General features: G+C 46.9%; 1 protein-coding gene and 1 long non-coding RNA gene across 3 annotated transcripts in view; both read right to left on the reverse strand.

The window, feature by feature from the left end:
* The window catches only part of LOC115208339 (ubiquitin carboxyl-terminal hydrolase 7), a 59,737-nt gene that overhangs the window by 22,135 nt on the left and 14,201 nt on the right, over window positions 1–23,401 (reverse strand). For both annotated transcript variants that reach the window (XM_029776305.1, XM_029776314.1), the window contains exons 4-19: window positions 21,608–21,746; window positions 21,428–21,516; window positions 20,089–20,197; window positions 19,447–19,577; window positions 18,955–19,009; window positions 14,288–14,368; window positions 13,317–13,407; window positions 7,132–7,214; window positions 5,964–6,073; window positions 4,065–4,242; window positions 3,643–3,787; window positions 3,141–3,271; window positions 2,760–2,894; window positions 2,493–2,594; window positions 2,272–2,377; window positions 830–922 (exon numbers count right to left, since the gene is read on the reverse strand). In XM_029776305.1, the coding sequence (XP_029632165.1) occupies window positions 830–922; window positions 2,272–2,377; window positions 2,493–2,594; window positions 2,760–2,894; window positions 3,141–3,271; window positions 3,643–3,787; window positions 4,065–4,242; window positions 5,964–6,073; window positions 7,132–7,214; window positions 13,317–13,407; window positions 14,288–14,368; window positions 18,955–19,009; window positions 19,447–19,577; window positions 20,089–20,197; window positions 21,428–21,516; window positions 21,608–21,746 (1,778 nt within the window). The remainder of the gene's footprint in view (window positions 1–829; window positions 923–2,271; window positions 2,378–2,492; window positions 2,595–2,759; window positions 2,895–3,140; window positions 3,272–3,642; window positions 3,788–4,064; window positions 4,243–5,963; window positions 6,074–7,131; window positions 7,215–13,316; window positions 13,408–14,287; window positions 14,369–18,954; window positions 19,010–19,446; window positions 19,578–20,088; window positions 20,198–21,427; window positions 21,517–21,607; window positions 21,747–23,401) is intronic.
* LOC115208350 (uncharacterized) lies at window positions 10,756–11,682 on the reverse strand. Its single transcript, XR_003881149.1, has 2 exons — window positions 11,414–11,682; window positions 10,756–11,366 (listed from the first exon to the last, which is right to left on the reverse strand). It is a non-coding gene; the product is annotated as an uncharacterized LOC115208350 (long non-coding RNA).

Raw genomic sequence — 23,401 nt, forward strand, 5'->3', positions numbered from 1 at the left:
GGGTTCTCCTCAGGATTTAACAAGGTGGTGCTGCTGAGTAAGGAGGGGGGGCGTAACTGAACCCCCCCCTCCCTAACTGAACCCCCCCCCTCCCTAACTGAACCCCCCCCTCCCTAACTGAACCCCCCCCTCCCTAACTGAACTCCCCCCCCCTAACTGAACTCCCCCCCTAACTGAAACCCCCCCTTCCTAACTGAAACCCCCCCTTCCTAACTGAACTCCCCCCTCCCTAACTGAACCCCCCCCCTCCCTAACTGAACTCCCCCCCCTCCCTAACTGAACCCCCCCTCCCTAACTGAACCCCCCCCCCTAACTGAACTCCCCCCCCTCCCTAACTGAACTCCCCCCCCTCCCTAACTGAACTCCCCCCTCCCTAACTGAACTCCCCCCCCTCCCTAACTGAACTCCCCCCCCTCCCTAACTGAACTCCCCCCCTCCCTAACTGAACTCCCCCCCTCCCTAACTGAACTCCCCCCCTCCCTAACTGAACTCCCCCCCTCCCTAACTGAACTCCCCCCTCCCTAACTGAACTCCCCCCTCCCTAACTGAACTCCCCCCTCCCTAACTGAACTCCCCCCCCTCCCTAACTGAACTCTCCCCCTCCCTAACTGAACTCCTCTGCCATTTCCTGCACTTTAGAGGCTTAAATGATCAAAGTAAAACAATTAAATTAAAATGACAGTGACGCAACCAGTCCACAAGGTGGCACATAACCCCCCTTACGTATTGTTAGGAGGAGTCTGTACCACACAGCCCAGACACAGCAGGGTCCTTACGTATTGTTAGGAGGAGTCTGTACCACACAGCCCAGACACAGCAGGATACTTACGTATTTTACAGGATATAGCTGTGTAGATATGTCCACAATAATTTAAGCTTCTGCTTTTTGGATCATACATCTTCAGGAACAACATGACGTCGTCTGAGAAGAGAAGAGAGTTTGAGGACGATCATTAAAAAAAGGACAATCTATTTTTACTTGACCCGTTACATGAAAAACATTTCCATTTCTTTGAAACGACTTGTGATTTCATCTAGAACAGTAAAATGGCTTTAACTAGCTGCTTTGTACTTAGTGGTCATTAGTCAGAGGGCGTCCAACCCCCCCCAGTCAGAGGGCGTCAAACCCCCCCCCCCCCCAGTCAGAGGGCGTCAACCCCCCCCCCAGTCAGAGGGCGTCAAACCCCCCCCCCCAGTCAGAGGGCGTCAACCCCCCCCCCCAGTCAGAGGGCGTCAAACCCCCCCCCCCCCAGTCAGAGGGCGTCAACCCCCCCCCCCAGTCAGAGGGCGTCAACCCCCCCCCAGTCAGAGGGCGTCAACCCCCCCCCCCAGTCAGAGGGCGTCAACCCCCCCCCCAGTCAGAGGGCGTCCAACCCCCCCCCCCAGTCAGAGGGCGTCAAACCCCCCCCCCAGTCAGAGGGCGTCAAACCCCCCCCCCCAGTCAGAGGGCGTCAAACCCCCCCCCCCCCAAGTCAGAGGGCGTCAAACCCCCCCCCCCCCAAGTCAGAGGGCGTCAAACCCCCCCCCCCAGTCAGAGGGCGTCAAACCCCCCCCCCCCAGTCAGAGGGCGTCAAACCCCCCCCCCCAGTCAGAGGGCGTCAAACCCCCCCCCCAGTCAGAGGGCGCCAAACCCCCCCCCCCCCAGTCAGAGGGCGCCAAACCCCCCCCCCAGTCAGAGGGCGCCAAACCCCCCCCCCAGTCAGAGGGCGTCAACCCCCCCCCCCCCCAGTCAGAGGGCGTCAAACCCCCCCCCCCCAGTCAGAGGGCGTCAAACCCCCCCCAGTCAGAGGGCGCCAAACCCCCCCCCAGTCAGAGGGCGCCAAACCCCCCCCCAGTCAGAGGGCGCCAAACCCCCCCCAGTCAGAGGGCGCCAAACCCCCCCCAGTCAGAGGGCGCCAAACCCCCCCAGTCAGAGGGCGTCAAACCCCCCCCAGTCAGAGGGCGCCAAACCCCCCCCAGTCAGAGGGCGCCAAACCCCCCCCAGTCAGAGGGCGCCAAACCCCCCCCAGTCAGAGGGCGCCAAACCCCCCCAGTCAGAGGGCGTCAAACCCCCCCCAGTCAGAGGGCGCCAAACCCCCCCCCAGTCAGAGGGCGCCAAACCCCCCCCAGTCAGAGGGCGTCAAACCCCCCCCCCAGTCAGAGGGCGTCAAACCCCCCCCCCCAGTCAGAGGGCGCCAAACCCCCCAGTCCTAAACAACCTGGGAATAAAGGAATATCAGAATAAGTCTTTGATAATCGGTAATAATCTGTAAAATAAATGTCTAAACTCACGGTCTTTGTCGAACTTGGGTAACGTTGCTCCGCTGGCAGCCATCTCAGGATCCACCGTCTCCAAAAATATAGTCCAGGGATTCTCATTGTCGCTCAAGTCTATCATCTGGGGAGGAAATACACACAGGGTTACACACACATCTACACACACCAGTCCCTCTACTGTCTTCCAAGAGACTACAGGACAGTTTCCAGGTCAGCCTGATGGTTGTGTTACTCACAGACTTGCTGCAGTCTGCCTCGTAGTCCAGCATGGCAGGTCTCTTGGTGCCGTTGCTCCGGGCCTGCATGGGCCACAGCCTCATCTGGTCCTGTGGGAAACCCTGCAGCACATCAATACACACTGTCAGACTGGGGCTACACACAAGCATGGTTCCTCTCAAGGTTTCTCACTTCGGCGTCCTCTGGGAGAAGAAGAACAGTGGTCGAACGGCAGGTTAAAAGGTTAACGGAGAGGACAGCAACACACAGAGAGAAGAGAGTCTCACCATGGTCTGGGAGAGATTCTGGACAAACTCCTGCAGCGTGGAGCTCTTCAGGACCTTGAACACAGTGTACTTCACCTTCTCCTCATCATACATGTCATTACCCTGGTGACCACAGAACTGGTCCTCTGTCACAATCTGGGAGGAGAGAGAGAGCGAGGAGGAGAAGAGAGGAGAAGGAGAAAGAGAGAGAGGAGAGACAGAGGGCGAGGGGGGAGACAGAGGGAGGGGAAGAGACATGGAGAGAGAGACAAGTGATTCATAACACCAACATTCTCCAAAAGCTGTTCTGTTATTAGCTGGACCTGTGACTGGGGAGGTAGGAGAGAGCTCCAAGCCTTAACTGGACCTGTGACTGGGGGGGGGAAGAGCTCCAAGCCTTACCTGGACCTGCATGTAGAGATGGGCCTCCTGCCGCTCCTTCCTCTTCTGAGCCTCAACCCTCTTCTCCTCCTGAAGCCTCTCCACCAGCTGCTGGGGGATGTCCACGTCGTTTACCGCCAGCAGCACCTCACCTGGGGGGAGACGGGTAAACACAGGGTTACCTAACAATACCTCACCTGGGGGGAGACGGGTAAACACAGGGTTACCTAACAATACCTCACCTGGGGGGAGACGGGTAAACACAGGGTTACCTAACAATACCTCACCTGGGGGGAGACGGGTAAACACAGGGTTACCTAACAATACCTCACCTGGGGGGAGACGGGTAAACACAGGGTTACCTAACAATACCTCACCTGAAGTGTTGACTACCATGTGCTACAAAAGGTAGTATAAGGCTTCATAGCATTGACTTAGTGAGTTATAAGGCTTCATAGAGTTATAAAAGTCATCATATCCTGACTTAAGCTACTGAGTTGTAAAGCACCATAAGGTGACTTACTGAGTTTGGACTCGCGGATGTACACCAGCATGTAAGCGTTGGTGCAGTGACGTACTGATAGGTCGTCGTCATGGCCACCGTAGTTGTGTTCAATGGCTTCCTCCTTGGTGCACCGTGACACCACGTCATCATCAAACTTACACCACTGGAGGAGGAGGAGAGACCGAGAGGAGACGGGAACGGAGAGGGAGACAGGAACAGATGTATGTTATGAAGAAAACAGTTGATGTTCCATCATTGTATCATTTCTCAGGACACACATGAGCAGAGTGATGGCTGCATATTATGACATCATTTCCTCTTACTAGGTTAATAACATGATAAAACACCTTTCAGGTTGACAATACAACAGTAGTTCTTACGCCACATTAATGATCAGATATACTAGTGCATTTAGCTGATTGGTGGGTTGGGGGACTCACGATGGGCTCCTTGACGCTGACTTTTCCGTCTCCTTTGGGGTTGAGGTAGACAACATAGTGTCCTCCGTGGTTGTCTCCGCTGTGCACCAGCACGGCATGCAGGATGTAGTTGGCCGGGTCCTTAGAGTCAGTCTTCTGGAGGAACTCATCCAGGGGAAGCTGCTCCGGAAACTCAAACCTGGGAGGGGGAGGAGAGACAGAGACACAGAGAGGGGGCGAGACGGAGAGGGGGCGAGAGGGAGAGAGGGAGAGGGGGCGAGACGGAGAGGGGGCGAGACGGAGAGGGGGCGAGACGGAGAGGGGGCGAGAGGGAGAGGGGGCGAGAGGGAGAGGGGGCGAGAGGAAGACAAGGCGTTTCTGTGATCAGTATTATCGTGTCCATGTTCTTCCTGTGTTATATCTTCAATGTGAGCTCCATTCAGGACATCAGACTCCCTGGTGAAGCAGACAGGTATGTGCTGTGTTACCCCAGTGGGGCTTTGACCTACACTGGGGGCCAAGACACCATGACCTATACTGGGGGGAGGGGGGGGAGAGATAAGTTGCCATGACCTATACTAGGGGGGTAAGTTACCATGACCTATACTGGGGGGGGAGATAAGTTACCATGACCTATACTGGGGGGGAGATAAGTTACCATGACCTATACTGGGGGGGTAAGTTACCATGACCTATACTGGGGGGGTAAGTTACCATGACCTATACTGGGGGGGTAAGTTACCATGACCTATACTGGGGGGGTAAGTTACCATGACCTATACTGGGGGGGATAAGTTACCATGACCTATACTGGGGGGGGTGATAAGTTACCATGACCTATACTGGGGGGGGGGGGATAAGTTACCATGACCTATACTGGGGGGGGGGGGGGGGGGGGAGATAAGTTACCATGACCTATACTGGGGGGGGGAGATAAGTTACCATGACCTATACTGGGGGGGGGGGATAAGTTACCATGACCTATACTGGGGGGGGTAAGTTACCATGACCTACACTGGGGGTGTAAGTTACCATGACCTATACTGGGGGGGTAAGTTACCATGACCTATACTGGGGGGGGGGGATAAGTTACCATGACCTATACTGGGGGGGGTAAGTTACCATGACCTATACTGGGGGGGTAAGTTACCATGACCTATACTGGGGGGGGGTAAGTTACCATGACCTATACTGGGGGGGGGTAAGTTACCATGACCTATACTGGGGGGGGGGGTAAGTTACCATGACCTATACTGGGGGGGGGGGGAAGTTACCATGACCTATACTGGGGGGGGGGGTAAGTTACCATGACCTATACTGGGGGGGTAAGTTACCATGACCTATACTGGGGGGGATAAGTTACCATGACCTATACTGGGGGGGGTAAGTTACCATGACCTACACTGAGTGTACAAAACATTAGGAACACCTGCTCTTTCCATGACGTAGACTGACCAGGTGAAAGCTATGATCCCTTATTGATGTTACTTGTTAAATCCACTTCAATCAGTGTAGATGAAGGGGAGGGTTAAAGAAGTGTTTTTAAGCCTTCAGACAAGAGAAAATATGAAGTGCCTTTGAACGGTATATGGCAGTGGATGCCAGGCGCACCGGATTGTGTCAAGAACTGTAACCCTGTTGAGTTTTTCACGCTGAACAGTTTCCTGTGTGTATCAAGAATGGTCCACCACCCAAAGGACATCCAGCCAACTTGACACAACTGCGGGAAGCATTGGGGTCAATATGGGCCAGCATCCCTGTGGAACGCTTTCAACACCTTGTAGAGTCAACGCCCTGACGAACAGACTGTTCTGAGGGCAAAACGGGGGGGCAACTCAATATTAGGAAGGTGTTCTTAATGTTTGGTATAGTCAGTGAACCTGTGGAATCAACATGTTTAGACAGGTATGTGTGTGTTACCTGTCGTTGATCTTGATGTTTTGGTCGGTCTGAGGGTCGTACATGAACCTCATCAGCTGCAGGTGCAGTATGGGAGGGAAAGTCAGGAACTTCACCCCCTTCTCCGCTTCCTGGAAACACACACGGCCGCTAAGTTTACTGACTCATCATCCATGTGTCCTACAGTAGATTATACAGGACCAGATACCCTCCAGGTCTGAATCTAGACAGAAAGTATGTGTAGATTATACAGGACCAGAAACCCTCCAGGTCTAAATCTAGATTATACAGGACCAGAACCTTCCAGGTCTAAATCTAGATTATACAGGACCAGAAACCCTCCAGGTCTAAATCTAGATTATACAGGACCAGAAACCCTCCAGGTCTAAATCTAGATTATACAGGACCAGAAACCCTCCAGGTCTAAATCTAGATTATACAGGACCAGAAACCCTCCAGGTCTAAATCTAGATTATACAGGACCAGAAACCCTCCAGGTCTAAATCTAGATTATACAGGACCAGAAACCCTCCAGGTCTGAATCTAGACAGAAAGTATATGTAGATTATACAGGACCAGAGATGTTCAACTAACTGACCCTTTCTGGTCCAAAGAATTGATTTTGACCAACAAATCCATCCTAAGAATTTTGAAATCCCGTTGTGGCCCTCAAACCAAAAACCTATAGGCCATGTTCATAAAGCACATTTACACTCATCATTAACCTGTTCTACAGCCTCACCTATAGGCCATGTTCATAAAGCACATTTACACTCATCATTAACCTGTTCTACAGCCTCACCTATAGGCCATGTTCATAAAGCACATTTACACTCATCATTAACCTGTTCTACAGCCTCACCTATAGGCCATGTTCATAAAGCACATTTACACTCATCATTAACCTGTTCTACAGCCTCACCTATAGGCCATGTTCATAAAGCACATTTACACTCATCATTAACCTGTTCTACAGCCTCACCTATAGGCCATGTTCATAAAGCACATTTACACTAATCATTAACTCTATATAAACCCATTATCAAGATGTTATGTAGCCTGAGTGTTTATAAAGCATCTATAAATCCTGTACACACCCTTTATAAAGCCTGAATAAGGCCACCCGTAGTGATATAAAGCATCTTTTAACCATACATAAGGCCTTTATAAAGCCTGAATAAGGCCTCACCTGTAGGCCGTGTTCCCCTGCGTCGTATTTGTTGTCTCCCTCAAGCTGCTCCACAGCGACATAGTCCTTAAAGGACTCAAAGACTAGAGAGAGAAGAGAAACAGTTAGACACACGCGCACACTAGCCTTGTGGTTAGAATGTCTGCCCTGAGATTGAAAGGTTAGGAGTTCTATCCCCGTCCTAGTCATACCAAAGACTGTACAAATGCGATTTGAAGCATCTCTGCTTGGCACTCAGCATTAAGGACACTGGGAGTAAAGGCCTTCTGCATGTCAAACTCAGATCAACCCTTAACACTAGAAACGCCTGGCCTTTCAGCCCATCAGTACACACTAGAGAACGTTGCCTGGCATCCCCTTTAGCATCAGATGCATATCAACCTGCAAAGTGCACAAACATGCCTGATAAATAGTGAGTAAATGCGTGTAAATGATTAATTGCATTAAATAATATTCAGGGGAATATATCAATAAAAATAAACAATAGTAATGTTTAGAGTCAAGGATCTGTTTTGTATAATTCTACAGTCCTAGAAAACAGACCTACAGTCTATTTTAGATTCTCATACAATAAAAACAGTTCATTGTAGAGTTGATCATTAATACAGTCACAGTAATTCATAAAGTCCAGCTTCTTTTGACAAAGTAGAAACTAAAATAATAAAACCAGCCAGGTAACAGGTTAAATGATTTGACTTATTCCTGAACAGAAGCACCAGCGAACAATTGTAAAGGATGAAGTAAAGAAATATTAGTGGAAAAACATTCATGACAAGACATAAGAACAGTCATTTGTTGATTGTATCAGATACTGTATGTCAGTTGCAAATCAGTTGCACTGTACACAGTTTTCATGGGCCTTGTTTCCTGTGCACCTGCACATTTGACATTGTGTGTTATTTTTCCCCAGTGGGAGCTGTGGTGCTTGGGGAAGAGGGAGAGCAGGACCTGCTGCCTGCTTGGAGCTGTGGTGCTTGGAGAAGAGGGAGAGCAGGACCTGCTGCCTGCTTGGAGCTGTGGTGCTTGGGGAAGAGGGAGAGCAGGACCTGCTGCCTGCTTGGAGCTGTGGTGCTTGGGGAAGAGGGAGAGCAGGACCTGCTGCCTGCTTGGAGCTGTGGTTCTTGGGGAAGAGGGACAGCAGGACCTGCTGCCTGCTTGGAGCTGTGGTGCTTGGGGAAGAGGGAGAGCAGGACCTGCTGCCTGCTTGGAGCTGTGGTGCTTGGGGAAGAGGGAGAGCAGGACCTGCTGCCTGCTTGGAGCTGTGGTGCTTGGGGAAGAGGGAGAGCAGGACCTGCTGCCTGCTTGGAGCTGTGGTGCTTGGAGAAGAGGGAGAGCAGGACCTGCTGCCTGCTTGGAGCTGTGGTGCTTGGGGAAGAGGGAGAGCAGGACCTACTGCCTGCTTGGAGATGTAGCTTCTTTCTTGGCGTTCATGTGGTTCTCATGAAGCTCACATGCCAGATCCAGTGGTATGCATGGTGCTGAGGATGTAAACACTTGTATTTATTTTACATCTGTACACCGTGAGTGTTGCTTTACCACTCGCCATCACTGATAAAGAGTACAGCTCCGCTGATATGTTGTTCTGCTCAGAGGGGGGCAGCTTCTGCATTTGTTTGTCCACTGTTTCTAGCAGGCTAGTCTTCTTTGCAATCAACTTGTCTGCCAGGGAAATTGATGAAGAAGTTGTCCATGGTCGCCTTTGCCCATGTAAGGCTCCAAGAGTCTCTAAACCACACTGTCAAACAGTCGCTCACCCGCCGGCCTGGCTTCCCACCCGCCGGCCTGGCTTCCCACCCGCCGGCCTGGCTTCCCACCCGCCGGCCTGGCTTCCCACCCGCCGGCCTGGCTTCCTCTTTCCCCAGATAGGGAAAGTCATTGAGGCAGTACCTGGTTGGGACATCAGCGGCTGAAGTCACATGTTCCATTATCAGCTTCTATCTCGTTTCTATTGGCCATTCAGCCACTGAAGATATTTTAATGTTATGTTTATTATGTTACTAGTTTTTTGCTTATAGTAGCCAGAGCAACGCTGCGTCATGACTTGCCTAGTTAAATAAAGGTTAAATAAAAACATTTTAAAAATTTGTGATCATGAGCTGAATGCATGGACAGCAAGGATATTGTTGGAAAAAGTGACATTTGGAAATCAAGCTGCACCTCGAGTTATGGGAGATATTGGACAAAGATAAAAATCACAGAAACGGCAGAATCTGCTCTTCCTGATACCATATAGAAACCACACTGTTCTCTACCTGATACTATATAGAAACCACACTGTTCTCTACCTGATACTATACAGAAACCACACTGTTCTCTTCCTGATACTACATAGAAACCACACTGTTCTCTACCTGATACTACATAGAAACCACACTGTTCTCTACCTGATACTACATAGAAACCACACTGTTCTCTACCTGATACTACATAGAAACCACACTGTTCTCTACCTGATACTACATAGAAACCACACTGTTCTCTACCTGATACTACATAGAAACCACACTGTTCTCTACCTGATACTATATAGAAACCACACTGTTCTCTACCTGATACTATATAGAAACCACACTGTTCTCTACCTGATACTATATAGAAACCACACTGTTCTCTACCTGATACTATATAGAAACCACACTGTTCTCTACCTGATACCATATAGAAACCACACTGTTCTCTACCTGATACCATATAGAAACCACACTGTTCTCTACCTGATACCATATAGAAACCACACTGTTCTCTACCTGATACTATATAGAAACCACACTGTTCTCTACCTGATACCATATAGAAACCACACTGTTCTCTACCTGATACCATATAGAAACCACACTGTTCTCTACCTGATACCATATAGAAACCACACTGTTCTCTACCTGATACTATATAGAAACCACACTGTTCTCTACCTGATACTATATAGAAACCACACTGTTCTCTACCTGTCAATTCTGCTCTTCCTGATATCATATAGAAACCACACTGTTCTCTACCTGCAGAATCTGCTCTTCCTGATACTATATAGAAACCACACTGTTCTCTACCTGCAGAATCTGCTCTGATACCATATAGAAACCACACTGTTCTCTACCTGCAGATTCTGCTCTTCCTGATATCATATAGAAACCACACTGTTCTCTACCTGCAGATTCTGCTCTTCCTGATACTATATAGAAACCACACTGTTCTCTACCTGCAGATTCTGCTCTTCCTGATATTATATAGAAACCACACTGTTCTCTACCTGCAGAATCTGCTCTGATACCATATAGAAACCACACTGTTCTCTACATGCAGATTCTGCTCTTCCTGATATCATATAGAAACCACACTGTTCTCTACCTGCAGAATCTGCTCTTCCTGATACTATATAGAAACCACACTGTTCTCTACCTGCAGATTCTGCTCTTCCTGATATCATATAGAAACCACACTGTTCTCTACCTGCAGATTCTGCTCTTCCTGATACCATATAGAAACCACACTGTTCTCTACCTGCAGATTCTGCTCTTCCTGATATTATATAGAAACCACACTGTTCTCTACCTGCAGAAACTGCTCTTCCTGATACTATATAGAAACCACACTGTTCTCTACCTGCAGATTCTGCTCTTCCTGATATTATATAGAAACCACACTGTTCTCTACCTGTAGAATCTGCTCTGATACCATATAGAAACCACACTGTTCTCTTCCTGATACTATATAGAAACCACACTGTTCTCTACCTGATACTATATAGAAACCACACTGTTCTCTACCTGTAGAATCTGCTCTGATACCATATAGAAACCACACTGTTCTCTTCCTGATACTATATAGAAACCACACTGTTCTCTTCCTGATACTATATAGAAACCACACTGTTCTCTTCCTGATACTATATAGAAACCACACTGTTCTCTACCTGTAGAATCTGCTCTGATACCATATAGAAACCACACTGTTCTCTTCCTGATACTACATAGAAACCACACTGTTCTCTTCCTGACACTATATAGAAACCACACTGTTCTCTACCTGATACTATATAGAAACCACACTGTTCTCTACCTGTAGAATCTGCTCTGATACCATATAGAAACCACACTGTTCTCTTCCTGATACTATATAGAAACCACACTGTTCTCTACCTGATACTATATAGAAACCACACTGTTCTCTACCTGATACCATATAGAAACCACACTGTTCTCTACCTGATACTATATAGAAACCACACTGTTCTCTACCTGTAGAATCTGCTCTGATACCATATAGAAACCACACTGTTCTCTACCTGATACTACATAGAAACCACACTGTTCTCTACCTGATACCATATAGAAACCACACTGTTCTACCTGTAGAATCTCCTCTGATACTACATAGAAACCACACTGCTCTACCTGTAGAATCTCCTCTGATACTACATAGAAACCACACTGCTCTACCTGCATGTGACTCTGAAGGGGGATGACAAAGAGATGCTCCTTTCACAGCATGTACAACTAATAGGCATAATATGGGGCGGCAGGAAGCCTAGTGGTTAGAGCGTTGGACTAGTAACCCAAAGGTTGCAAGATCAAATCCTCGAGCTGACAAGGTAAAAATCTGTCATTCTTTCTGAACAAGGCAGTTAACCCACTGTTCCTAGGCCGTCATTGAAAATAACAATTTGTTCTTAACTGACTTGCCTAATTAAATAAAGGTAACATGAAAGGAAAAAATTAAACAAATTATGTCACTCAGATTGTCAATTTAATCTGGTCTATAGGCTAACTCTTATAATGTGTTATAAATTAGTTTTGCTATGGTTTAGGAGTAGTGTCGATGGGCCGGCTGTAAAGGTTGACTGGCATCAGTTTGTTTCCCGCTCATCAACTTGGATAGGGTACAGGATATGTTTTGCATTATTCATAGCATGTTGTCGTTTCCCTTACAATACATTTCATTTGTAATATAGTCAATAAAAGTCCCATAACAGCTTATTTGTACAAAGTAAAACTTAAAAAAGAAAAGGTATCAACCAGCAACGAGTGCGGTCAGATTATTTGCCGCTTATAAATAGACAAAACTAAATACACTATTGTCTTACTAAATTAAAATCAACTTCTTCACCCTTCTTATCATTCAGTTAGGATTTAAAATTAAATTGTGAAGGCACACAATTACCGGCCATTCATCCATTTGTCATTCATTCAGTGAGGAGAGAGAGACGCGTTAGTGCCTGGCTGGGTAACAACGTCCTACAGCACATCGTCTTCGTGGGTTAAGTTAGGAATCGGTGTGAAAACTGGTAAAAAGGCTAGGAATACTTCTCTGTTTGTGATTTCAAAATTGTGACAAATGAGCAGCGTAAAACAAACATTTAGGAAAAGTCAGGGAAGAAGCAGGACATAGCTTCTCTTTTGGCTGATTCTTGTTTATTTATAAAAATCAAACTTCAGTGGCCATCGGCCTGTTCTAGTGTTAAAAGACCTTCGCTTGAAAAAGATGCAATAGTACAGTTTGTCCACTTAAAGATGCTGTAGCCAGTATACACTTCCTCAAAATAAGATGACTCAACAAATCTGTCATAAATGTTGACGTTTTGGCGAGGAGATGTTAGTAATTTGACATCCAACTCAGATGTTTTTACATCCAAAACGTAGTCATACTATATGGGCCAACTGTTCCAAATCTTTGGGCTGGCCACCTAATGCGTTGTTTCAGCCCACTTACAGTAAGTCCAAACATTTCAGGATGGAGAAATACTTTCAGTGTAAAATTAAGACTAAATCCATATTTTTTTAACTAAATCCCCAAAATAAAAGCTCGATAGTCAGGGAGAATTGAAAGTTCCAAAAACAATGAATTTAGCAGTAACAATTTTGTTATAAAAATGCATAAAATGTGCGAAAATTTGCAACATTTTCTCTCAGCTCCACAGCAGAAAATCTGGAAACACAGGAAATAAGCTTCGGAATTAAAAAATAAATAAATAAATAAATAAATTGTAGAATTGCATGTAATTGGTTAAAAAAAACTTGAACATTTGTCTACACCACCAAGATGGGGGCCTCTAAATGTCTCTAAAATCCAGCCGCGCTGACAGGACGACTGCGCCCCTTTTCAAAGCAGAAAACCCGCTGTATAAGGACGGAGACTGGAGCGATATCACACATCCAATAACCCAGAGAAGAAAAGGAATTGATACTCACTGTTTTTCTTTCCTTTGATACTGAGCTGGATGTCGTAGTAATCCTCTATCCGCTCTGACCGGTAGTCAACGTGCTTACACTGGATATAGGACTGGAGAGAGAGAGATACACCACAGTTACACTGGATATAGGACTGGAGAGAGAGAGACAACAAAGTTACACTGGATATAGGACTGGAGAGAGAGAGATACAACACAGTTACACTGGATATAGGACTGGAGAGAGAGAGAGACAACAAAGTTACACTGGATATAGGACTGGAGAGAGAGAGAGAGACAACACACAGTTACACTGGATATAGGACTGGAGAGAGAGAGAGACACAACACACAGTTACACTGGATATAGGACTGGAGAGAGAGAGAGACACAACACACAGTTACACTGGATATAGGACTGGAGAGAGAGAGAGAACACAAAGTTACACTGGATATAGGACTGGAGAGAGAGAGAGAACACAAAGTTACACTGGATATAGGACTGGAGAGAGAGAGAGAACACAGTTACACTGGATATAGGACTGGAGAGAGAGAGAGAACACAGTTACACTGGATATAGGACTGGAGAGAGAGAGAGAGAGAACACAGTTACACTGGATATAGGACTGGAGAGAGAGAGAACACAGTTACACTGGATATAGGACTGGAGAGAGAGAGATACAACACAGTTACACTGGATATAGGACTGGAGAGAGAGAGATACAACACAGTTACACTGGATATAGGACTGGAGAGAGAGAGATACAACACAGTTACACTGGATATAGGACTGGAGAGAGAGAACACAGTTACACTGGTTATAGGACTGGAGAGAGAGAACACAGTTACACTGGATATAGGACTGGAGAGAGAGAACACAGTTACACTGGATATAGGACTGGAGAGAGAGAGATACAACACAGTTACACTGGATATAGGACTGGAGAGCGCGACAGACCTCAACGGGGAGAGAGAATAGAGGACGTGAACGTACCACCATCTTTCCTCTGAACAGTTTGGGGATGGTTCCCTCCACGCAGGTGCCTTTCATTTTGTTCTCAACGTTGTCCAGGAGCTGGAACACACACATTATGGAAGGAACAGTGTGTGAGTGGAGCTGAGATGGAGCGTGCTCGATTTGACTGGAGCGCAGAGTGAGATTCCCCAAAAGGCTGGAGCATCGGCCTTCTCGCCCGCTCCAATTTGGCTCTAGTAGCTCTCACTTCACTAGCCCAGCATGCATCTGTAGTCTACTAGTGTACTGCTATAGCCCCTTGCTTTAGCTACTGTCATGGAGTTCACTAAATATGTTCATCAAGAAACTGATAAAACACAGGTGCTAAATCAAGGTGACTTACAAAGATGAGGACCAAGAGCAAGAGAGGGAGTGTGGTGATGTAGTGTCCACAACTAAAGAAGAGAGGCAGTGTGGTGATGTAGTGTCCACAACTAAAGAAGAGAGGCAGTGTGGTGATGTAGTGTCCACAACTAAAGAAGAGAGGCAGTGTGGTGATGTAGTGTCCACAACTAAAGAAGAGAGGCAGTGTGGTGATGTAGTGTCTACAACTAAAGAAGAGAGGCAGTGTGGTGATGTAGTGTCCACAACTAAAGAAGAGAGGGAGTGTGGTGATGTAGTGTCCACAACTAAAGAAGAGAGGCAGTGTGGTGATGTAGTGTCCACAACTAAAGAAGAGAGGGAGTGTGGTGATGTAGTGTCCACAACTATAGAAGAGAGGCAGTGTGGTGATGTAGTGTCCACAACTAAAGAAGAGAGGGAGTGTGGTGATGTCGTGTCCACAACTATAGAAGAGAGGGAGTGTGGTGATGTAGTGTCCACAACTAAAGAAGAGAGGCAGTGTGGTGATGTAGTGTCCACAACTAAAGAGCCATTGTGGAATCTGAAAAGACACCTATCCTGAAAGCATGATGGTGTACTTACTGTGTACATGCCAACAGAAAGGAACGAGGTGGGTAGGTAAAAATACTTTTCTACAATAACACAGTTAGTTAACAAAAAATCTGATGGCTTAAAAGTTTTGTTCATTTACATTCTATTATCTATACGATAGGGCATAATTTATTTTGGTCCAATAGACCTGGCATATTCCCATGTTCAAGGAGCTTTCTGTTTTGATTGGGTTATTTTGCCTAAAAGCCTTTAGGCCTGCCTATAGATAAAATAACTCTGCATCTCTGCCCAGCCTGGATAGAGTGGCCAAAAGGGTGTTTATCATCCCCAGTGGCTCTGAAAGTGAGGAGAGGACGTTCTCCACTGCTGTCCTGCTCTCCAGTCACCATCACATGAGCCTGCAGACAGACTGGCCAAAATCCTGGTTCTAAGAATGAATTCTGAAAATACATTTTCATGTTACTTGTATTTAATTCTAAGTAAGTCAAAGACTATATGTGTAATTTATAGACCATAATGATTTAATACAAGTAAATGTTGTTCAAATGCTTTATGTCCCTACCAGCCTATTGCGTCGCACTCCCAAATGCTTCACAATGTCTTTCTTTGTAGACTATAGCCTTGAAATAATATAGCCTAAATAATTCATTTTCGTTCCTTCTTAGTCTTCCTGTCTGGCTCTTAACCGATTCCGAGTGTTAATATGCTGTTTAATATGACATGTAGCCTATTCAGTGTTTATATGCTGTTTAATATGACACGTAGTCTATTCAGAGTGTTTATATGCTGTTTAATATGACACGTAGTCTATTCAGAGTGTTTATATGCTGTTTAATATGACACGTAGTCTATTCAGAGTGTTAATATGCTGTTTAATATGACACGTAGTCTATTCAGAGTGTTTATATGCTGTTTAATATGACACGTAGTCTATTCAGAGTGTTTATATGCTGTTTAATATGACACGTAGTCTATTCAGAGTGTTAATATGCTGTTTAATATGACACGTAGTCTATTCAGAGTGTTAATATGCTGTTTAATATGACACGTAGTCTATTCAGAGTGTTAATATGCTGTTTAATAAGACATGTAGTCTATTCAGAGTGTTAATATGCTGTTTAATATGACACGTATCCTATTCAGTGTTAATATGCTGTTTAATATGACATGTAGCCTATTCAGAGTGTTTATATGCTGTTTAATATGACATGAAGTCTATTTGAAATGATGAGCGCTTCTTACAATCACATTTTCATGTTTATTATAATTCTTATCATTCAAATCCATATGGTTTGGTTTCAATACTTCAAAACCAAAATGGTAGGTTCAGGTATACACAAAAATAGATGGCTGCTGGTTAAATTGTGATTTTAATGAATGGAGCGAATTTGGAGCGACAGTTTTTTTTCCTGTGAGGAAAGGACCGTGGACCACCATTCAACTCCCCTCACATACTCTGGGAAGGAACACACACACTACGGAAGGAACACAGACACGTTATTTAACGAACATGGCATGGGACCGCAGATCCTCAAAAGTTCTACAGCAGCACCATCGAGAGCATCCTGACTGGTTTCATCACCGCTTGGTACGGCAAATGCACGACATCTGACCGCAAAGTGCTACAGAGGGTAGTGCGTACTCCCTGCCATCCAGGACCTCTATACCAGGCGATGTCAGAAGGCCCTGAAATCTATCTAGGACTCCAGCCACCCAAGTCATAGACCACCACACAGCAAGTGGTTCCGGAGTCTGTGACCAAAAGGCTCCTAAACAGCTTCTACCCCCAAGCCATAAGACTCCTGACCATCTAATCAAATGGCTACCTTGCCTCTCTTACAAGGGCTCGATGTACACTCACTGGACTCTAACCACACACTCACACATACTACACTGACACTCCAACACACACATTGACGCCACACACACACACACACACAAACGCATTCCTTCACATACACTGCTGCTACTCTTATCCATCCTGATGGCCTTGTCACCTTTACCAATACCTACATATTACCTCAACTACCTGGTACCCCTGCACATTGACTCAGTACTGGTACTCCTTATAGCCTCATTATTACCTCAACTACCTGGTACCCCTGCACTTTGACTCAGTACTGGTACTCCTTATAGCCTCATTATTACCTCAACTACCTGGTACCCCTGCACATTGACTCAATACTGGTACTCCTTATCGACTCATTATTACCTCAACTACCTGGTACCCCTGCACATCGACTCAGTACCGGTACTCCTTATAGCCTCATTATTACCTCAACTACCTGGTACCCCTGCACATTGACTCAGTACCAGTACTCCTTGTATATAGTCTCGTTACCATCTTTCCTTTAGATAATTTCGTACCTTTTTTACAACTCTGCCTTGTTGGTTAAGGCCTTGGAAGTAACCATTTTACGCTAAGCTCGACACCTGTGGTACTCGGCACGTGACAAATAAAATTAGATTTGAACACACACACACACACACACACACACACACACACACACACACACACACTCTGGAAAGAACACAAACACACAGGGCACTAAAGTGTGTCCAACTCGGTCACATCTGTGACAATATTTTGCTGTGTGAGCAGCAGTTTTATTTTGGGAGCACTGTGTGACTATGAAAATGATCTTCCTGATAATAGTTGTAGTAGTAATAAGGCTTGGCTGTACCAGTGTTTCTGATGCCTTACAGAAACAACTCAGTGCACATTCATCAGCATCATGGTTGCACCATTACTACAGAGAAAATGGCTTGGTTCATACCCAACCAGGTCAAAAGATCTGACCCATTACTACAGTGAAAACATCTTGGTTCTAACCCAACCAGGTCAAAAGATCTGACCCATTACTACAGTGAAAACATCTTGGTTCTAACCCAACCAGGTCAAAAGATCTGACTAGAAGCATTTGAATCTTCCTATAGCGGATTGCCGGGAATAAACCACGTCACAGACCATTCTAAAACGACTTACGCATCGACATCGTTAACCATCTGTTTACACGCCGTTCAGTCATGTTAGGTCATTAGCTAGCTAGTTAATAACCTGGTAACTTTAGTATATCCAGACATCTGGGGACACAGACAGACAGGTAAAGCTTCTTCAGGAGATCAAGGATCATAGTAATGACAGACATCTTGCATGTCATCATCAAACCAGACTTATTTTTAAAGAGACAGTACCATTTATAATGTAACGCTTCTCAATAGGAAAACTGTGCTTTTACACAACGTAGAAACCTCATTTTCCACAAATGATTTTGTAATTGCAATGGCATGTATTTTTCATCATTTATTTTGTTTTTATAATAAACTAATGTATTTACAGTGTTAAATATTAGTTTCTAGGTCTCAACATGTGCTTCAAAACTAGCTAGAATTCATATAGGCCCAACATAGGCTGTATCTCAATCAATTTGAAGGTCCAATATGCAGAAATCGCTCCATCATTTCCCGGTGGCTAAAATTCAAATAGTTCGCCTAATTTCAGTTTGTGGCCAAACAAGCAATGTAAAGTGTAGAGAATCATTGTACCATCTAAACCGCTGTGAAATGTCTCTTCAATAACCAAAAATATTGTATTTTCAGCCAGTATACAAAACCTAAAGAAAATTACACACAAACAAAACTTAAGATCTGGTCTGGTGCTCCTAAATTTCGTGTGGTGCAACCAACATTTTTACATTTAGAGCCCTGAATACACACACTACTGAACGAACACACACAGAACAACTACTCACCACTCTGCAGAGCTCCTGAACGTCGTGTTGCATGAAGCTGTCTAATGTCTCCCACCTACACAGAAAACAACACGTTGTCAACTTCAGTCACAATACCGCCACGTTTTAAACAACACATTCAAAATAGCGCCACGTTTTAAACAACACATTCACAATAGCGCCACGTTTTAAACAACACATTCACAATAGCGCCACGTTTTAAACAACACATTCACAATCTGTCAACTACAGTCACAAAACCACCATGTTTAATCACTGACCCATAATGGAACATGATGCAAAGCGTCACTTGATCAGGACAATGTGACTTATTACCAGGGTCCATCACTGTAGTCACTATTCATTAGTGCACACCGATGCAAAACATTTAGCAATGGAAAATGAAAACAATCGTTTCTCAGACAAAATCAGGTAGTCCCTTCCAGTCTCATTGATTAATCAATCATCTCTTTCCTCCTGCAGCGTTGCTAGCTGAGGGGTCCTGGCACCTACCCAAAGGACTTGGTGAGTTTCTTGGTGCCGACGGGCTTGTCGCTGTGCTGCAGCTCATAGAAAACCCTCTGTAGAGCCAGCGGAACACTCTTAGACGAGTCATCTCCCTCTGTAGGCATCATGTACACCGCCTGGTAGAGAGAGAGAGGTGGGGTTAGACACACAAACACTCTCTCTCAGAAGAGTCCTCTCCCTCTGTAGGCATCATGTACACCGCCTGGTAGAGGAGAGAGAGGTGGGGTTAGACACACAAACACTCTCTCTCAGAAGAGTCCTCTCCCTCTGTAGGCATCATGTACACCGCCTGGTAGAGGAGAGAGAGGTGGGGTTAGACACACAAACACTCTCTCTCAGAAGAGTCCTCTCCCTCTGTAGGCATCATGTACACCGCCTGGTAGAGGAGAGAGAGGTGGGGTAAGACACACAAACACTCTCTCTCAGAAGAGTCCTCTCCCTCTGTAGACATCATGTACACCGCCTGGTAGAGGAGAGAGGAGGGTTAGACACAAACATTCACACTCTCTCAAAAGACTCGCCTCCCTGTACAGATATCATATACACCGCCTGGTAGGCACAGAGGAGAGGGGTGTTACACACACTTGAGCATAGTATGACAGAGTGGTAGTTAGTTGTCTCACTGACCCTCCGTAGCTGGTTGGTGAAGAACAGGGTCTGTAGGAGGCTGTTCATATAACATGTCGCTCCCTGGTTCTTCAGACCCACGTAGCCGGTGTGTTTCTTTGAGTCCCACCTGCACACACACAGGACAGCAATGGGTTAACTCAACTACACACACAGGACAGCCCTGCTCTAAACCAGGGGTGGGTAACTCCAGGAAGAGGGTTGGACAGCCCTGCTCTAAACCAGGGGTGGGTAACTTCAGGAAGAGGGTTGGACAGCCCTGCTCTAAACCAGGGGTGGGTAACTCCAGGAAGAGGGTTGGACAGCCCTGCTCTAAACCAGGGGTGGGTAACTCCAGGAAGAGGGTTGGACAGCCCTGCTCTAAACCAGGGGTGGGCAACTCCAGGAAGAGGGTTGGACAGCCCTGCTCTAAACCAGGGGTGGGTAACTCCAGGAAGAGGGTTGGACAGCCCTGCTCTAAACCAGGGGTGGGTAACTCCAGGAAGAGGGTTGGACAGCCCTGCTCTAAACCAGGGGTGGGCAACTCCAGGAAGAGGGTTGGACAGCCCTGCTCTAAACCAGGGGTGGGTAACTCCAGGAAGAGGGTTGGACAGCCCTGCTCTAAACCAGGGGTGGGTAACTCCAGGAAGAGGGTTGGACAGCCCTGCTCTAAACCAGGGGTGGGTAACTCCAGGAAGAGGGGTGGGTAACTCCAGGAAGAGGGTTGGACAGCCCTGCTCTAAACCAGGGGTGGGTAACTCCAGGCCCTTGAGGACCTGATTGGTGTCACACTTTATCTCCATCCCTAGCAAACACAGCTGATTAATCACATTGAATTCTACAATGATGATTAGGTGATTATTGGAGTCAGGTGTGTTAGCTGGGGCAGAACTGTGACACCAATCAGGCCCTCGAGGACTGGAATTGCTCACCACCCTGGGTTAACCCTGTGTCCCAGTGTAGTTGGGTTAAGTTTACAACCACACATTGATGTCAGGATCACAGGATCTATGGTCAGGTCACTAGAAATTAAATATTCTTAAAATCAAGCTTTTAATAAGATTTTAATTTTCATTCAAGTTTTAATTCAAGACACTGCTAAATAGAACTGGTTCAAGGTATTGTGTTCTCGTTATTTCAAACATCTGGTGACTGGCCAATGGTCCCAAAACACAGAGGTGAGAGAGGACAGCAAAGAGTGAATGAGAAGGAGAGAGACAAAGAGAGCAGGTGAGACAGGAGAGACGGAGAGAACAGAGAGAAGGACAGAAAGAGACCAGGTGAGACAGAAGAGTGAAGGAGAGAGAAAAAGACCAGGTGAGAGAAGAGGGAAGGAGAGAAGTGAGGAATCAAGACTCACGCCACTCCGTGAGGAGCGTCCGCCTGCACGTAGACTTCAAAGGAGACTTTATCATCCTCCACAAAGCCTCTCTCTGGATCAGTCACATCCTGAAAACACACCGGAGGAAAATTATGTTGGCTGTGTCTGTCGTGTGTGTATATACACCAGTGTATCCCGGTGTGTGTGTGTGGTACTCACGCTCCAGGACATAAAGTTAGAGAAGCCCCAGTCGTTCTCCTTGTGGAAGAAGAGGTGGCTGATTCTGCGGCTGAACGACTTCTCATCGTCCTTATAGTTGATGATCTTCAGCATGGCCTGAGCATGGCACGACCAGGACCTAGCAGGGGGACACATTTACACGTTACACCAGGAAACTACTTCAGCATGGCACGACCAGGACCTAGCAGGGGGACACATTTACACGTTACACCAGGAAACTACTTCAGCATGGCACGACCAGGACCTAGCAGGGGGACACATTTACACGTTACACCAGGAAACTACTTCAGCATGGCCTGAGCATGGCACGACCAGGACCTAGCAGGGGGACACATTTACACGTTACACCAGGAAACTACTTCAGCATGGCACGACCAGGACCTAGCAGGGGGACACATTTACACGTTACACCAGGAAACTACTTCAGCATGGCACGACCAGGACCTAGCAAGGGGACACATTTACACGTTACACCAGGAAACTACTTCAGCATGGCATGACCAGGAAGCAGGGGGACACATTTAAATGTTACACCACACATGAACTAAGGCCGTGTTTCCACTTAAAAAGTCAAAATAAAAAGTCTGATGGGGAAAGTAATCGTGTGTGTGTGTGTGTGTGTGTGTGTGTGTGTGTGTGTGTGTGTGTGTGTGTGTGCGTGCGTAGAGGAGGTGAGTCGGACACATGCTCTCGTGATGAGTTCACGTCACCCAGCCTACAACTTCAAAAAAAGCGCCTCCCTGGACCCAAGATGAAATGTCTTGTCCTAATGAACGGTTAAGTTGGTTTCCCCAGCAGGAGGCCGGGGTTCAGATCCCACCCATGACGTCTGTTTGTATCATGTGACGTCCATGGAGACAGCAGGATACATATACCATGAGGTAGTCGCTAGAAACAGGGCCGAAGAGAAATGAAGCAATGCTGTGTTTCTCTGTGCGTGTGTCGATCAGGGTCTCTGCCTGCGTGCTGTGTGTGTGTGTGTCGATCAAGGTCTCTGCCTGCGTGCTGTGTGTGTGTCGATCAGGGTCTCTGCCTGCGTGCTGTGTGTGTGTGTCGATCAGGGTCTCTGCCTGCGTGCTGTGTGTGTGTCGATCAGGGTCTCTGCCTGCCTGCGTGTGTGTGTCGATCAAGGTCTCTGCCTGCGTGCTGTGTGTGTGTCGATCAGGGTCTCTGCCTGCGTGCTGTGTGTGTGTGTCGATCAGGGTCTCTGCCTGCGTGCTGTGTGTGTGTCGATCAGGGTCTCTGCCTGCCTGCGTGTGTGTGTCGATCAGGGTCTCTGCCTGCGTGCTGTGTGTGTGTGTCGATCAGGGTCTCTGCCTGCGTGCTGTGTGTGTGTGTGTCCATCAGGGTCTCTGCCTGCGTGCTGTGTGTGTGTGTCCATCAGGGTCTCTGCCTGCGTGCTGTGTGTGTGTGTGTGTGTGTCGATCAGGGTCTCTGCCTGCCTGCGTGCTGTGTGTCGATCAGGGTCTCTGCCTGCGTGCTGTGTGTGTGTCCACCAGGGTCTCTGCCTGCGTGCTGTGTGTGTGTGTGTGTCCACCAGGGTCTCTGCCTGCGTGCTGTGTGTGTGTGTGTCGATCAAGGTCTCTGCCTGCGTGCTGTGTGTGTGTCGATCAGGGTCTCTGCCTGCGTGCTGTGTGTGTGTGTCGATCAGGGTCTCTGCCTGCGTGCTGTGTGTGTGTCGATCAGGGTCTCTGCCTGCCTGCGTGTGTGTGTGTCGATCAAGGTCTCTGCCTGCGTGCTGTGTGTGTGTCGATCAGGGTCTCTGCCTGCGTG

The sequence above is a fragment of the Salmo trutta genome, chromosome 1, assembly GCF_901001165.1.
Source record: "Salmo trutta chromosome 1, fSalTru1.1, whole genome shotgun sequence".
Classification (NCBI taxonomy): domain Eukaryota; kingdom Metazoa; phylum Chordata; class Actinopteri; order Salmoniformes; family Salmonidae; genus Salmo; species Salmo trutta.